The sequence below is a fragment of the Chinchilla lanigera genome, unplaced genomic scaffold, assembly GCF_000276665.1.
Source record: "Chinchilla lanigera isolate Chin_1 unplaced genomic scaffold, ChiLan1.0 scaffold00041, whole genome shotgun sequence".
NCBI lineage: Eukaryota > Metazoa > Chordata > Mammalia > Rodentia > Chinchillidae > Chinchilla > Chinchilla lanigera.
In genome coordinates this window covers 12,475,973-12,493,251 of record NW_004955442.1, presented here as the reverse complement: position 1 = coordinate 12,493,251, position 17,279 = coordinate 12,475,973, and the positions used below count along the sequence as shown (strand labels likewise).

Below are 17,279 nucleotides of genomic sequence, written 5' to 3'. Positions count from 1 at the left end.
TCCTCCAGTATGTCTATGGCCCCTTTCTCAAAGGTCAGATAGCTGAATGTGCTTGGGGTTGTTTCTGTGTCCTCTGTTCTGTTATGTTGATCCACATGCCTGTTTTTGTGCCAGTACCATGCAGTTTTCATCACTATAGGCTTGTAATATAACTTGAAATCTGGGATTTCTGTGATTCCTCCTACTTTGCTCTTATTACCCAGGATTGATTTTGCTAGTCTGGGTCTCTTCTGGTTTCACGTGAATTTTAGGATTGTTTTCTCTAGTTCTGTGAGAAATGTTGGTATTTTGATTGGGGTTGCATTCAATCTGTGTATCAGTTTTGGGAGTGTGGCCATTTTGACATTATTGGTTCTGCCTATTCAGGAGCAGGGGATATGTTTCCATTTTCTGATGTGCCATTTGACCTCCTTTCTCAGAGTACTGTAGAAGTCTTTCACCTCCTTGGTTAGGTTACTTCCAATGTATTTCATTTTTCTCAATGCTATTGTTGAAGGTATCATTCTCTAATTCCTTTCTTGGTGAGTTTATTATTGGTATACAAGGATGTTATAGGTTTTTGCGTGTTGATTTGGTATCCTGCTATATTGCTGAATTTGGTTATTAATTGTGAGAGTCTTTTGATTAATTTTTTGGGCCTTCTATGTAGAGGATCATGTCATTTGCAGACAATGATAATATAACTTCTTCCTTTCCTACATATATCCCTTTTATTTCATTTTCTTGCCTGATTGCTCCAGCTGTTTCAAGTACTATTTTGAACAGGAATGGTGATAGTGGACATTCTTGTCTTGTTTATGATTTTAGAAGGAAAGCTTTCAGTTTCTCCCTATTTAATGTGATGCTGGCAGTAGGTTTGTCACAAATGCCTTTTATTGGATTGAGATAAGGTCTTTCTATACCTATTTTCTTCAGGTTTTTAAAAAAATCATCAATGTATTTTGGATTTTGTCAATGACTTTTTCTGTATCTATTGAGATGGTCATGTGATTTTTGTCCTTGCTTCTGTTTATGTGATGCATTACATTTATTGATTTCTTATGCAGAACCATTCTTGCATCCCTGGGGTGATGCCTACTTGGTCACGATATATAATCTTTTTGATGATTTATTGTATTTTTTGCCAGTATTTCATTGAGGATGTTTGGATCTATGTACATTAAAGATATTAACTTATAGTTCTCTTCTTTGGTTGGATTTTTGTCTGGTTTTGGAGTCAGGGTAATGCTAGTTTGTAGAATGACTTTGGGAGCATTCCTTCCCCTTCAATTTCAGCAAAGAGCTTGAGGAGTATTGGTGCTACAACTTCCCTCAAGTTCTTGCAGAGTTCAGCACTGAGTTCATTTGGAGCTGGGGTTTTAAATTTGATTAAGAAAAATTTAATTAGAAATTACTACATGAATTTCATTGCCTATTATTGGATTATTCAAAGTTTTATAGTTTTTGATTCTGTTTTGGTAATTCATAGGTACCTAGGAATTGCCCATTTCTTCTGAGTTCTCCAATTTATTGGCATAGTTTTGTGAAGTAGTTACTAATAATCTTTGTTATTCTCCTTTTGCTGATTTCCTTCCTTTCCCTTTCCCTTAATTTCTCACCCTATTTGGTATGTTCATCCTATTAGACATTTTGTCATTGTTAGCCTCTTGCCTCTTTCTAAGATATCCTTGAGAATTTTTGGAGTGCTGGTTTGGCGATCATGAATTTCTTCAGATGCCCTTTGTCATGGAAATCTCTTATCTCTTCGTCAGTTTTGAAAGTTTGTTTTGCAGGATATATCAGTATGGTTTGGAAGTCATTTACTTTTATGGCTTGAAATGGGTCATTCTAAGTGCTCCTGGCCTTTAAGTTTGGTGTTGAGAAGTTGCTATAATTCTAATGGACTTAACTGTATAAATAATTCATTGACATCCTTTGACAGTTTTTAGTGAGCTTGTTCTCTTGTGTTGGACTTCTGGGATTTTGACTAAGATGTTGCAGGAAGAGGTTCTTTTCTAATCATGGATATTTGGACGTCTACACACCTCAGTTATATGTATGTCAACTTCTTTTCCCTTCTCTGTGATTATTTCAGTAAAAATGTTTTTAAATGCCATTTGTCTGTCTTCTGATTTTCCACTGAATCCAATTACAGTAAGTCCTCGATTTACAAACATTTGAGTTGGGAACTTACACAGATAGGAATGGACCTGGCATCATGGACATTCACGCAAATGAATCATGGAAGTAGCTTATCCTAACCCTAACCCTGTACCACCATTTTAAGGGAACTGTAAAGGTAAAGATAGTGTATTTACAGTATTTGTGTGTATTTGTCTTTTTTTATGGTTTACATTGTACATTTGTGTCAAAGTTGTACAAGACTTTGTCAGATTTATGAATGAATTTGGCTTATGAATGTTCTGGAATGGAACTTGCTCATCAATTGCTGTAATCATAGTCCTCTTTGCATCATCTAGCAGGTGTTGGATATATTTCTCACATTCTCTTGTTGTTTTTAAGGTATCTGTCATTTACTGGTCACTGATAGCAGCCCTGTCTTTTAGTTCTGACACTCCTAACACTAGTCACTACTGCCCATACTTTTGTTAGAATTTTTAATTTCCTGAATTTTTGTTTGGTACCTTTTTATACAGTCTATTTCTTTTCTATTCTGGACATTCATGCTTTGTATCATTTTGCTTAAATCAGCTAGAGCTTTTTATTAGTATTCTCTGCAGACTCACTGATCATTATGTTTATGATTTCCATTATCTATTTTGTTATATCTTCTCTGAGCTCACCAAGTGCCTCATTGATCTGTGTTTTTACAATCTCCTCTGCTATCCTTTTGAATGATTCAGCTGTGTGGCTTTTGATTTCCTCTCCTTTGATGCCTCATGGGTCAGCTTTGGGGGAGTTGGGAGGTCTTGAAGCATTTTGTTGCCTTGTCTTCTTATGTTTCTAGTTTGTATTTGATTGGTTTCTTTTTGGTGCTGGTACTTGCAGGTTGATTAGAGTGGAAGGCTTTGTTGCTAATATTGAGACCTCTTTAGTTAATGTCTGCTCTTTGGTGATGCTCTCCAGGCATGGCTAACTATAGGCTTTTGCTTCTGTTGCAGAATCCAACCACCTTCATTTATTTGGGAGGGGAGGCTGCAGTGTATTTGACCCACTATCCATTTTTCCTGGAATAGGCCACAATATTGTTAATGACACAGGCAATCCAGATATTGGCATATAGAGAAAACCAATTAATAGCAATAACTATGTCACCTGGGTTGCAATAATAAAATCAGCAACAATAATGTCAAAGACAAAGTGGATATTAACGTACCTTACTGTCTTAGTTACTTTTCTCATCACTGAGACAAAACACCTGACACCCAAACTTAAAGGAGGAAAGGTTCATTTCATTTTGTAGATGATTCAGTCCATAGTTGGCTAGCTCCAAGGCAAGGTGGCATGGCAGAGGGGCATCACAAAGGGGAAACCATTCATGGCAAGCAGAAGACAGCAAAAGCAGCAAGCAGCAAGCTACAATAGCAGCTCTTTTTCTGTCCCTTATATTGTATGCAGGCTGCCTGCCCTTAGGGTGTGTATCATTCACACCCAGGATGGGGCACCCTTAGTCCTAGCATCACACTATGAATCAATCCCAGCATCACATCCTTAATCCCAGCATCGCATGCTCTAGATCCAGCAACCTCTGAAAAACTCCACCTATAACCACAAGAGGCTTTGGGGGGACATCTAGATATAAGGCATAACATCTGTGAACCAATAATGTACCACCCTTAACCATCAAAAAAGTGAACTATATTTATAGTATAATCAGTAAGACAAAGCAAATACCAGTAAATGTCCACCAAATGGAATAACTTTACCTTCACTAACAATAGAATAGTATTCACCAGTAATAGCATGGAGTTAAGTAGCGATCTAAAGAGTCATGAAGCCTAATTATAGTTATACTAGTGAAGGATGAGGGGCTGGGGAACCATAAATGAGAAAATTAAAGTTTGAAAAATTTATCAATGAAGGATGAGAAGGAGGAGAGAAAAGTGAGATAAGGGATCCTATTGAGGTTTAAAGAGAAACTGACAATATTAGAAAACTGTCAAAGAATGAAGAAGGAGAAGAAGAAAAAAAACAGCAAAATAAAGAAAAAAATGAATGGAAGGAAGAAAAAGAAAAAAACAGCAATTTAAAAGGGAGAAAACCCTCAATCTTCAAAAAAGGCAATGAAGGAAAGAGAGAAATTAAAAAGAAAAAAAAAATGAAGTAAACAAATTTCTCTGTTTTTAAATGAGTGGTGTCTTTCCAGGATCTGCAGTCTTGGAATCCAGCAAATTACAATTTTGTCTACCTAACTTTAGGGCCTGTGGGTTTGTGAGGTGCCCTCCCTGCTTCAGAGGCCCCTCAGTCCATTCACATGTGGTTACCATCTAAACTGAGGTGTGTCTTTGTTCACAATGATAGATCGGAAAAGCAATCAGCCCTCTGGTCTTTCCTGGAAATAGGCTACAGGGCAGGGGTTTGAGCAGATCATTGGAGTTAAAGTCGACACTTGACAAGCCTGGTTTTTCACTATGGAGGGCAGGGGCCATGTCCTTCCTGGCCTGAGTGTAAACATCTCAGGGGTCTATGTCTTGCCTGCAAGCTCTCTGGGGCTGTCTCCTGTGGCTGATTTTTGCGCAGTCACCGTGGGAGGGTAACACTGGAATCCCTGAAGCTGCTGGCCAGGTTTGCACTTTCTCCCTGGGTCTCTGGCCCTCCAGGCTTACTTTCTCTTCCCTGCTATTGTGTGAATTTTCCCATATGAAACATACCCACGTTCAATGGAACATGACCAGTCCTGCCTAGCCTCCATGGCCCTTTTCTAACTTCTAACTGCAATATTAGCTTTCATTTGTATAAATGAACTCTGCAGTTTATAATTTTCCCTGTCTGGCTTCCTTTCTCAACATTACTATTAGGAGATGTGCAACAAGAACAGGAAGCAGTACCGGGACTTGAAACCAAGGTATTCGCAATGAGCTCTATCTCCAGCCCATCCATCCATCCATCCATCCATCCATCCATCCATCCATCTATTTATTTATTTATTTAGTCTTTTTGAGACAGGGTCTCATTATGCACTTTAGGCTGGCCTTGAGCTCACTTTGTAGCCTAGGCTGGTCTCGAACTCGAAATGATCCTCCTGCCTCAGCCTCCAGAGTGCTGGGATTTCCAGACCTTTTAAAACAGCTAAAAAAACAAAAACAAAAAACAAAAAGCGGAGATAGTCTCTCTAAGTCGCTAAACTGCCCAAGTTGTGCCAGAACTTGTGATCTTCCTGCTTCGTCTGCCTCCTAGAAGGTTGGGATTACCAGCGTGAAACACCGTACCTGGCTGAGATTCATCAAAATTCTTGTCTCACTGTGTTTTGAAATTATGTTAGAATTCTGAAAGAAATTCCTAGAACCCGATAAAGAAACAGCTTTACTTTAATACCGGAACTACACAGTTTAGAGAATCTCGCAAGCGTGTATATTCAACTAATTCTTGGCTCCCAAGGACTGTTCCGCTACTCCCCTAACCACTTACGGAACCACGTCCCCTGCCCCGCCTTCTTCCCCACAGGGCCCGGTAGAGCCTCAGTCTGCGGCTACGCACTGCGTGCAGCGTCACGTGACCACGCCTGGCTGGCCAAGATGGGTGCTGCCGGTGTGGCTTTGCTGTTGCTGTCTCTGTTTCTACCGCTACTGCTGCTGGGCGGGTGGAAGCGCTGGCAGCGTGGGCGCGCGGCTCGGCACGTGGTGGTTTTGGTGTTGGGCGACGTGGGCCGCAGCCCCCGTATGCAGTATCACGCCCTGTCGTTGGCTAAGTGCGGCTTCTCCGTGACCCTCCTGGGGTTCTGCAGTGAGTCTCCCAGGGCCTGGGAGGGAGGCGAGGCCTCACCGAGTGCTGACCTCCGGCTTTGACCGCCTCAGGGGGCCGAGGCGGAGCAGCCCTTTTCTTTTACTTCTCTTGGGCTGTTCTCCCAGGCTGCAGGAGCCCTGTGCGGGACTGGACAGCTGGTGATAATCCCGCGCTTGCTATTGGTCAGGATTCTGCTAAGTGACTCCGTTGGGTGGTTTCACTTAATTGTAGGAGGTGACAAGACTGGGACTGGAAGAATCTGGTAACCGCATTAGTGTGCAGCTGTCCTTGTCAGGCTGGGTCTGAGCTGACAGGCAGCATATCTTCTCCCTGTCCTCCTTCCTCAGTGGAGGTTAGGGGTGTTTCACTCGCTGTCATGGCCAGCTTTTACCCGCACTGTGCAGGCAGGAGTGTCTGCTCTTTCACTTTGCTCTATGTTGAGGCCTCAGAGGGCAACTCAGGCCCATCGCAGGGAACAGTGGGAACAGCACTGTTGCCTTTGGTCCTAGTGTCTGCTATCCCAGGGTGATGTTGGAGTGGGACATCCTAGGCATGCCCCTCTGGTAGGAAAATTTCATAATTCTAGAGTCTTGGTCAGTTTGGGTCCCTGCTTGTGTACCAGGTCTGGTTTGAATATAAGTGGATCAGATTTGGGCCCTCCCTCTCTGAGCGTTCTGGTAGAATCTGGACAAAAATTAGCCTCATTCTCTGACTGCTGATGAACAGATTTTTGAAGTCTCATTTTCCAAAAACACTTCCTACTCTTCAGCCTAGAATTGTGGAATTATCTGACTTTCGATTGCTGTGTCTAGTACATTAAAGGTAGTGTTCTCCTTTACAGACTCCAAACCCCACAGCGAGCTCGTGGAGAGTGACAGAATTCAGATTGTGAAGTTGACTGAACTTCAGGGTCTTGCAGGTAGGACGAAGTCAACTCCAGATCCCTCTGACTCAGTGGGGGTTGGTTATGGGCAAACCTTGGGATTTCCAGGTGCTTCTTTGTAGTGATAAGTGTTTTCTAATTTGCAGTTGGGCCCCGGGTTCTCCAGTACGGGGTCAAAGTTGTGTTTCAAGCAGTGTACTTGCTGTGGAAGTTGATGTGGCAGAAGCCAGCAGCTTACATCTTTCTCCAGGTATGTGTCAGCCCCTGCTTCCCTCTCTGAGAACCCCTGTTAACAGTGTTCTTTCCAGACTTTTATAAGTGTACAAATTGGCCTGGGTGGTGTAGCTCTGGTAGACCATCTGCTTAGCATTCATGAAGTACTGGCTTTGATTTCTAGTACCACACACAAAAAATATGCACAAATTGATAAATTGCATGTTAACGTGTGTGTATAAACTTTCACAATCATGAGTAGGACCTTATGAGTAGAAGCCTGTAGTTTGTGTTTGTACTATTTATGGTCCCCCATCGGTAGTACTTTTCTGTATCATTACAAATGGCATCTTACACTGCACTTACTACTTTGACAATGTTTTACGTGTATTACCTTATCAGTCCTTTCAAGAACCTAAGAGAAGGTTCTTAGAACATTTATGCTTTAGAGATGGCAAAACGAAAACCCAGGGCTGGGGATATAGCTAAGTGGCATAAGCACCTGCCTGGCAAATGCAAGGTCCTGAGTTCGATTCCCAGTACCAAAAAAAGCAAAACCAAGACCCAGAGAGGTTCTATAAGTAGAACGTCATCACACAGCTAAGAAGTGGTGGAGTCAGGATTTGAACCTAGGTAGTCAGTCTGGTTCTAGAGTTATACTTTTAATCTTCACCAGTTTTTAACATGTGCCCCACATCTTAGTGGGGTATACTGAGTTCCAAAATACAATGGAACTTACGTAGTTTCATTTTGACAGATACTCAAAATCTTCCTGATTTACCCCCCACCCCTCTGGTGCTGGTACCTCATGTATGCTAAGCCAGTGCTCTACTACTTTTTCCTCTAGCTCTTCCTAATTTATTTTTTTTTCCTTACAACTAGTGCAGCTAACAGTATAATGAACATACATCTGTGTCACGGGCTCAGCTTTTTCCTTGAGATACATTGCTGGCTGTAGAATTGCTTGGTCAAAGTTTATGCACTTTTGAAATGTGGTAGGATACTGGCTAGCCTAGAGTAGGGTTGGGCCCTTTGTTCTCCACTGATGAGGATGCCTCTTCTCTGGCATGTTTAGCACTGCCAGTTGATGTTGGGTTTTAAAGTTTATGTTCTCATAGTGGAAAATAGCATATTTTTGTTCCTTTTTAATGAAATAGGGTCTCACTATGTAGTTCAGGCCAGCCTTGTAGTCACTATGTAGCCCAGGCTGGCCTCAAACTCGCAGCAATCCTCCTGCCTCAGCCTCCCGAGTGCTGGGAGTACAGGCATGCAGCACCATGCCTTGCTTCTTTCATTTTTTGTCTCTTCAGTTATTGACAACTTAGACTTTTTGGGCTGGCTAATGTGGTTGCTTTTGAGTTTTTACATCGTTCTTTGGTCGCAGAGAGGGTCTTTTGCCTGTTGGTTACCAAGAGCTCTGTGAAGGTATTGTCTCTTTGCCAAGTGTGTGGCAAATGTTCTCACTCAGGTTTCTGTGGACCATGGTCTGGCTTTCGTCTTTTGCAGCAAGCCTTTCTCTTCCCTAGAATCCCCCAGGCTTGCCGAGCATTTCCGTCTGCTGGCTGGTGAGCTGCCTGTGTGGGAGCAAACTGGTCATCGACTGGCACAACTACGGTTACTCCATCATGGGCCTCGTGCACGGTGCCACACACCCAGTTGTCCTCCTGGCCAAGTGGTAAGAGTCAGGGCGGAGGGTGCTGGTACCTCCTCAAAGCCCTGTCAGGGTAAGTGGGAAGAGGAGCCTGGGGAGCAGGAAGAGTGGTCAGTTACTCAGAGCCCGAGTGTAGCGTCTGCTCCCAGTGTGCATTTCTAGCAAAGGCTGGCAGTGGCTGTGGCTTTTACCTGTAGGGCCTTGCTTACTGGTGGTGCTGACAGTAGCTGTGGCAGCTCTTAACAGTTCCTGAGCACCGGCTGCATGCAGGTGTCAGGCCAAGCTCTTTATGTATGTGTCCCCTTCATTTCCTGCTGCCCCCTCAGTCAGGGGGTCCTGTGGTCGCTGTCCTGTTCTAAGTCAGGAAAGCTGGGCAGAGAGTGAGGCCACCTCTTGCCATGGAGGCAGTGAGAGGGTCAGCCCAGCCATCCTGTTTCAGAACATTCTCTGCCTCTGTAGGGAAGAAAAGGCTGTGATACTCTGGTGGCATTAGATACTCTTGAATCACTCTTCTCTTCCCAGTTCTCCCCTAAAACCAGGGCTCCAGTCATGGTTTGCAGCCAGCATTTGTTTCACGGCTCTCTGACATTTACTACACTTCTTTGTACACACTGAGAGCAAGCACAGCCTCCACAGTGATAGCACAGGGCAGCTGAGGTTCAGGTATGCAGCCTTTGTGATATTTCTCCTCTTTATTGTACAAAAGGCTGGATCTCTGGCAGTGTATGCAGCTTCCTTTTAAAGCGACTGCATTTAAGCTGAAAAGTTACACTACATGAGGAAGGCATGAAAAAGTAGGGTGCAGAGGGACTCGGAGTGAGAATCCTGGCAGGTTGGGTGACCCCAGCTCTGCAGCTCCTCTAAGTTGAGGAGCATCGAGGCACGTGGATGGCATGGTGGCATCTGGGCCCAACTAGGACTCTGGTGACCCTGGTATATCTTTGCAGGTATGAGAAGCTCTTTGGGCGCTTGTCCCACCTGAACCTGTGTGTGACCAATGCTATGCGGGAGGACCTAGCGGAGAACTGGTGCATCAGGTGTGGAGGGCCAGGGCGCCTGCAGTCTTGAAGGTGGAGGGGGGCCCCAGGGTTGGATGAGAGCTGCATTGCCAGTTGTGTCATGCTGGTGGGCTGTGTAGAAATGCCCAGGGGCCAGGGGATGGTCACTGGTTTGGGGAAGCCGAAGGAGGTAGGTGATTGCAGGTGGTTTCTTTGCGAGGCAGTTCTGGTGTTAGGACATCTGTGTGCTTTCCCAAGTGATTCTGAAGGTTCTTACTGTCACTGGGATTCTGCAGGTGCCCTTGTTTTCCTGGGTCCTCTTTGTCTTAGGCCTCTCCACCCTGCCCCCATCTCATTGCAGGGCTGTGACTGTCTACGACAAGCCAGCGACTTTTTTTAAGGAGACGCCTCTGGACCTGCAGCACGAGCTCTTCATGAAGCTGGGTCGCACCCACTCTCTGTTTAGGGCCCGGTGCGTCACCATCCTCAGTTGCCCTTTCTTGTCCCACTGCTGTTCTGGTCTCTCCCCGGCCTCTCTGCAGATTGGCAACACACCAGTCCAGGAGGTGGTGAAGTGAGGCCCAGGCAGCTCTTCATTTCTGTAGTTTTGTTGAAATACAGCTCAATCACTCTCGTCTGTGGCTGCCTGCAGCCTGCAGCAGGGAAGCTGGGTTTTGCAGCAGAGACAGTCTGGCCTGCAAAGTCTGAAGTCATCACTCTCTGGGCCTTTAAGGAAAGATTTGCTGAGTCCTGTGCTCCCTTATCCCCCTGCCAGAGGTTCCTGTGCTCGTGGTGGGCCAGTCCGTTGTGTCTTCTACGTGTATCTGGTTAAGGAGGGGATCCACTGTAGTCTCTGCACATACCACTCTGTCCCTTTGTAGCCCACATCCTGATGATAAGGGTAGAGCAGTGAGCCCCGTGCACTTTGCTTTGTGACCTTAGCATCCAGCAACAGGTGACTGTTTGGTAGGGTTGGCTGGGTGCTGACATGGCCTGGCGCCCCAACCTTGGAAGCCCGTCATGCTCACTGTGGTGAGAGGTGGCTGTGTTAGCTTTCTCGTCACTGAGGCACAACCTGATACCTACAACTTAAAGGAGAAGAGATTTAAATTGGCTCGTGGTTTCAGGAACATCAGGGCAGAAGGGTGTGGGAGAGGAACACTGCTCAACCCTTAGTAGCCAGGAAGCAGAGAAGGAAGGGAAGAGTCGAGGAGGGAGCCCCCTCTCCCCCTGGTGATGCTCCTCTTCCAGCCAGACACTGCCCCACGCTGCACATTTAGCTGTGAACTCACTGGGGGAGCAATCCACTGACGAGTACAGTGCCCCCGTGATCCAGTCACCTTCCAGAGGTGAAAACATGAGAACTTTATTATTGTTTTATTATTAAATTTTTATTTTTATTAGTGCATGTTTGTAGTACATAATGATTACATGCCTCGTAGGGAGTTGGTATGTGTATGTGACGTATCTTAATTTTTTACTTCCTTTTCCTCTTCCCTCTTTCCCCTCTCCACCTCTCTTGATCTCATTCCCATTTTCAAAAGATCTATCTCCGTTTCCTATTAGCTTTTATTTTGCTCTTTGTTGATACTTTAGGTTTGTCCTGTAAGGAATTATGTGATATTTAAACTTGGGTATGTGGTTTATTTCACTTAATGTTATGACCTCAAGGTGTTTCCTTGGGGAGCATTTTAGATCCAGACCCCAACATTGCTGTCCTGGCCCATGGCCTGTTCCATAGCCTTTCACAGATTATCTCTTCTGCTGTAGCTCGGAACCCTCAGACCCAGCCACAGAGAGGTCAGCCTTCACGGAGAGGAATACTCAGACCAGGGTGGTGACTCGTCTTTGCAGGCGGCCAGCACTACTGGTCAGCAGCACGAGCTGGACAGGTCTGTCCCCTGCCACTGGGCACCTGGGGTCCTGTGTTCTTGTTGCCCAGGAGAAAGGGGCGGTGTGGGAGCTGGGAAGGAGGTGCCCTGGAAACAGGCTATGAGGCTCACTTTTCTTCTTGCAGAGGACGAGGACTTCTCTATCCTGCTGGCAGCATTGGAAAGTAGGTGTGTGGCTGGGACTGAACTCTGGGGCCTGTCAGGCTGAGCAGTGAGCTCACTTGGCCTTGTGGGGTATGCGGTGTGCTGTGTGCTCCTGACCCCAGAACCACAGGTGGACTGGCCTGAGGAGGGCTGATGTGGTGGGTGGGGTGCAGAGCTGTGTTCCTATGGGTGAGTGAGCGATGAGGTCCTAGGTGTAAAAAGCATCTCGGGCTCATGGTCTTCCCATGGGAGCACCCTGCCTCCTTACCTTCTCTCCTCCCCACCGAAGAGAATCTTGGGTAGCATTTCTTTATTTCATTTTTAACAGAGTTTGAACAACTGGCACCCGATGGAGACAGCCTGCCTTCTGTAGTCTGTGTGATAACAGGTACTGCCCAGCACCCTCATGTCCTGTATGTGGGGAGGAACCCTGACCGCCTGTATTTAGGTGGGAACTGTGGAGGGGGTGGGGCAGCCTTGACTGAGCCTTCCACACGGCAGGGACTCACTAATCCCCACACCAGCTCTCTGGGGTGTGTTTTTAAACAGTGCTGGGATGGAACCTAGGGCCTTGCAAATGATAAGCAAGTGCTACATCACTAGCTACATCCCCTGCTCTATGGTAGGGTTTTCTACATCTTTGACAGAGGGGAAACTGAGGCAGGGCATGGAGCCTGGATTGGAGTCTCAGCACAAATTCAGAGATACCAAGCTTTCCACTTTTCCAAATTTCCCATCATCTCTGCAGTTTTAAAAGCAGAGGCCGCAGTCCCACTGCTTCCACAGTCAGGGTGAGAGAAGCAGGAGGACTGGGCCAGTTGCCCTGTCCTGCTCTCCTCCTTGCTTTTGAACCTGGGTCTGTGGGGTAGGCTTGGGACCCACCGTACACTGGGGACCCTGGTGGAAAGGGGGCAGGCCTGCGTCCCCTGCACTTGGCAGTCCCCTGGTTGGCACTCCAGTGTTTATGTGGTCCTGTGTTCAGCTTGAGGCTGCCTGGCTGCATGTGGCAGGGCTGTGCCAGGGGGCACCTTGCGGGGTCTCAGGTTTCCTTCTGCAGGTGGTCTTTGCAAAGAAGCCTGACTAGGACTGCCGAGGGTGGGGCTCCTGGGAAGTGGCTGCTGTGTCCCATTGGGAGTGTCTGGGGCCAGGGCCGTGTGGCAGACAGTCCAGGGCAGTGATTGCTTTTCTCTGTGAAGGCAAAGGGCCTCTGAAGGAACATTACATCCACCTCATCAGCCAGAAGCATTTCCAGCACATCCAGGTCTGCACCCCTTGGCTGGAGGCTGAGGACTACCCGCTGCTTCTCGGTGAGCGGGCTGTGTGGGGGAGGCAGAGGTGTCTAGTCAGGAGGGCCCAGGGCAGGGTACATGCTTTTTCTAAGGGCCAGATGGTGTAGTTTTACATGGTTCTGTGGCATAGTCTGGTTTTCTTTATAACTATTGGAAATGTAAAAGCCATTCCCAGCTCAGGGCCTCCAGCTGACGGCCCCACTTCGGAGGCCAGCTGGGGCAGTGTGCCAGGAACCTCAGGCTGAAGTCCCGAGCCAGTTTCCGGGTGTGCTGACCCGCCCTGCCAGGGGCCCAGGTTGTTTTCCGGAAGGTCCTGAGAGGGTCAAGAACTCTCAGCCTCCACATCCTGCTTCAGCCCAGGTGTTCCCTCTGAGGAGGCCTGGGCTGGGCCCTCCTTTCCCAGGTGCTGGGTCTCCCAGAGGGTGGCTCTCTCTTGCCTCCACCTCATCTCTGCCAGGGCATCTGGCAGGCTTAGTGCTGCTGTGTCCCACATGCCTCATCAGTCTCCCAGGAGCCAGCAAGCAGCTCACCGCGGTGCTGGGTTTGTGGTTTACGTTTATTTTCACACTGAAGTCTGACTTTCATTGGATCTGCTGTATGTTTCTTTTTACATTTTTTTCGTTATGCTTTTACTTTTTTTTTGGTCTTTTTGAGACAGGATCTTGCTATGCTGTTCAGGCTGCCTTGAGCTCACTTTGTAGCCCAGGCTGGTCGCAAACTCTCAACGATCCTCCTGCCTCAGCCTCCCGAGTGCTGGGATTACAGGTGTGAGCCATCACGCCTGGTTGCTTTTATTTTTTGTCATGGGTTCATCTTTAAAAATTATTGTAGTAAAACACATACAAAAAAATGTTCATCTTAGCCACTTCTAAGTGTATACTCATTGGCATTCACAACACTCACAAAGCTGTGTGATCATCATTCCCTCTGTCCAAATGTCTTCGTGACCTTGACAGAAATTTTTTTCTTGTAAGCAAAGGAGAGGTTTTTCTTTCCCATTTGTTTGTTTTTGTGGTACCCAGGGCTTTATGCATGCTAGGCAAGCGCTCTACCACTGAGCTTTATCCCCAGCTATTTTAAAATAAACTGTGGCTAAATGAGAAAGTGAGTCAACTTGAAGATGGGTGTGGGGTGCCTATGTGTAGTCCCCGCGTTGAGGGAGGCTGAGGCAGGAGGATCATACGTTTGAGTTCCACCAGGGAAACTTAGGAAGACCATGTCTCGAAAAAGTAAGAGGAGCTGGGGATGCAGCTCAATAGTAGAGAGCCCTTGGACTTAATTCACACACAAAGAGAAGAAAAATAAAAGTGAGTCAACTTGACTAAAAATATTGAGGTATTTTCTGATATGGCCGAATGGCTGGTGGCAGGTGGGCAGCACCGCCTGGCTACTTCTGTTTGGGTACGCTGTTGGCCGGGTACGTTGTTGGTTGGGGATGTTGTATGGTCTCCACTCCCTGAGGGAGGAGTCACTGCATGGCCCTGTGGCGAGTGTTTCCAGTGCTCTTACCACGCACCCCTGGGCCCCCAGGGTCAGCGGACCTGGGAGTGTGTCTGCACAAGTCCTCCAGTGGTCTGGACCTGCCCATGAAGGTGGTGGACATGTTCGGGTGCTGCTTGCCTGTGTGTGCTGTGAATTTCAAATGGTACGTGCGGACCTGCATCTTCCTGAGGTCAGATCCTCAGATGAACAGCTGAGGGGGACGGCATAGCTAGACTTGCACCGAGGGTCAGGACCCTTGTGGTTTCTGTGGCTGGGTTGAGCCCCTTGGAAAGACAGTCGTCAGTCTTCCTTATCTGTGGTTTACCTCATCGGTGGGTTCAACCAACCGGGGATCAGCACAGCCAGGCTATGGGGTTACAGCTGTTCCAAATTGCAGACATTTCCCTTGTCCTTACTCCTTAATCAATACACTATTTACATTGCATTTACATCATGTTAGGTATTATTCATCACGGAGAAAGGATTTAGGGTTTAGAGAGGGCTGTGCAGAGGTTGTATGCAGACACTGTACCATTTTATATAACAGGAACATCAGGGGGTGTCCCAGGGGCCCCTAGAGCAAGTCCCCATGGATACTGAGGAACAGCTGTAGTTAGCTCATGTGAACAGAAACATACGTGGTTACACATGAGCCTCTCTTGTGCTCGTAAGAGGATAATGGCTGGATTTGCTGTACAGCCTGCATGGTTCCCTTATTCTCATGTCCCTGTTGGCTGAGCTCGGGTAGTTGGGGTGAGATCAGTTAGAGGTGTGCAATTCTGTGACTCCGTCTCTTTGGATATCGGAAAGGGCAGTGGCAGATGAGATTCTGAAAGCCGTGGCCCCTCTGGGCCATGTGCCCACCTGCCCAGAGAGCCACACTGGATGGGAGATCAAGATGTTAGACCCTCGTGTGAGCTGAGCTCAGGGTCAATCTGCTGGTGACCCTAGAAAGCCACTCCCAGGGTCCTGTGTTGGCCTTAGCTGAGGGCAGGGAGTAGAAAAAACAAGCAGAAAGGATCCTGGAGGTATGTTGTCCTTGAAGAGTGAATGGTCCAAAAGGGCCAAATTCTTCCAGGCGCCCCTTTCCAGATTGGGGTGGCCTGGTGACATGTGTCCTTCCTGGCTTTTTCTGTACAAACTCTGGATCTCAGGACAGTCTCACTGAGCCTCAACCCCATCTTCAACCTGAATGGGGTGGGGAGCTGAGGGCCCAGCTGGGGACCACCGAGCATGGGATCCCCTTGGGTAGCTCTCAGGCCTCTCTTGCTTCTCTCCACAGTTTACACGAACTAGTGAAACACGGAGAAAATGGCCTGGTCTTCGAGGATGCAGAGGAACTGGCATCTCAGCTGCAGGTAGCATGCCTGCCCATCCTGCAGTTTGGAGGGTGTGGAGACACATGGCATGGTGGGACTCTGCAGGGTCTGGAGGAAAAGCAGAGGGAGGCAGGGAGGCAGCAGAGGTCCCAGAGGTGGCCGTTCTTGCCGTGGGCTCCCATACATGCAGCCAATGGGTGCAGAAGGGCCAGGGCAGGCCCTGACTGGGTCTGTGGAGCTGACACCACACAAAAGATGGAAGTGCTGCCATTTAGGGAGTGAGCAGGATCACACCATGGAGCTTTGTGGACCAGCCTTATGAAGGGTGGGACTCCAGAGCATACTGCTTTTTTCTTACAAAAATTAACACACTGTCATTCTTGACAGTTGAAAGATCTGTGGACATTTTTTGTAAAGGTCTAGGTAGAAAACATTTCAGGCTTTGTCTGGCATCTCTGAGAGCCATACGCTCCACTGTTTCATGGAAGCGGCTACTAGCAATCTAGACAGAGGGGCTGGGTTCCAACAATACTTTTCTTACCAAGACAGATGGGCTGGATTTGGCCTATAGTCTATAGTTTGCTAATCCTAATGTAGGCTGTTCAGCAAAGTGCAGACCTGGCCTGCTCCTTCCTGGCAGGTGTGAGAAAAGCAGGCTGAGGCCAGGTCTACTCCAGGGCACAGGGTGTGGGAAACTAGAAGACAAGGCTCTCTGAAGGCCCAAGAAGGCAGTGGGGACTTGAGGCAGGCGTTACAGGGTGGGAATCCTGTGGCCAGAGCTGTCAGCCAGCCAGACGGGAAGCTGGGTCTGCAGGGGAAGGCCCTAGCAAGGGGCTGGACGTATTGATGAGCTAACTTCTGAGCTTTATTTTCCTGTAGATGCTTTTATCCAAGTTTCCTGATCCTGGTGGCAAATTAAATCAGCTCCGCAAGAACCTCCGAGAGTCAGAGCAGCTTCGGTGGGACGAGAGCTGGCAGCAGACTGTGCTCCCTTTGGTTATGGACTCTTGATCCCACCGGTGACCAAAGCGCCTGAGCGGCTTCTGCCGAGTGATAGAGGCACAGCTCTGTCTTGTCCTCCCTGAAGATGCGAGGGCCTCCCCTGTGCACGCTCACCTGGAGCCAGCCCTGTCCTTTCTGCTTTTGAGCAGCACCTGCGTCAGTGGCCAGAAGCCAGAAGCACAGCAGCAGGTGCCGCCTGGGGAATGACCTGGAGACTGACCAGTCCATTGTGGTCTTTCAGGCACGGAAAGTACTCCTTTCTTCTGTTCCGATTGTATTGCTTTTTTGTTACTTCTTGTGATCCCTCCAGCTTCATGTCTGATTTTTTGTCTTCTCTCCCAGCTGTATTAAGCTTCTCTAGTCCCGATGCGTGCCTCAAACGGCCCTGCTGCTCTAAGCAAGGGAATTACACTTGATAAATATGTTTTTCCGCAGACAAAATATCTACCTTTGAGCCAAACTATTCCTAATGGGTGGTGATTATGAAGCAGAACTGTGGACAGAAAAGGGGGCATTCACACAC

At 47.3% G+C, this 17,279-nt stretch overlaps 1 protein-coding gene across 2 annotated transcripts; it reads left to right on the top strand.

The window, feature by feature from the left end:
• The first annotated feature begins 5,638 nt into the window (after positions 1-5,638).
• On the top strand, positions 5,639-17,197 carry Alg1 (ALG1, chitobiosyldiphosphodolichol beta-mannosyltransferase). Of its 2 annotated transcripts, XM_005391249.2 has the most exons (13): positions 5,640-5,883; positions 6,725-6,802; positions 6,913-7,016; positions 8,506-8,654; positions 9,578-9,667; positions 9,990-10,100; positions 11,399-11,520; positions 11,646-11,684; positions 11,993-12,052; positions 12,861-12,971; positions 14,484-14,598; positions 15,718-15,793; positions 16,634-17,197. In XM_005391249.2, exons 1-13 carry the CDS (start codon positions 5,676-5,678, stop codon positions 16,763-16,765), a joined length of 1,395 nt encoding a protein of 464 aa, XP_005391306.1. In that variant the 5' UTR covers positions 5,640-5,675; the 3' UTR covers positions 16,766-17,197. The 2 variants fall into 2 exon arrangements, with proteins under 2 accessions (XP_005391305.1, XP_005391306.1); XM_005391248.2 differs by having other exon boundaries at positions 5,639-5,883; positions 15,718-16,727.
• Positions 17,198-17,279: the final 82 nt, after the last annotated feature.

What these genes read in the sequence shown, in the direction of transcription:
- Alg1 (XM_005391248.2), top strand. Translation starts at nt 5,676, where the DNA reads ATGGGTGCTGCCGGTGTGGCTTTGCTGTTGCTGTCTCTGTTTCTACCG. An exon ending in TGAACTTCAGGGTCTTGCAG is followed by an intron (nt 6,803 to 6,912) that starts GTAGGACGAAGT and finishes TCTAATTTGCAG; the next exon opens with TTGGGCCCCGGGTTCTCCAG. An exon ending in CCTGCTGGCAGCATTGGAAA is followed by an intron (nt 11,685 to 11,992) that starts GTAGGTGTGTGG and finishes CATTTTTAACAG; the next exon opens with AGTTTGAACAACTGGCACCC.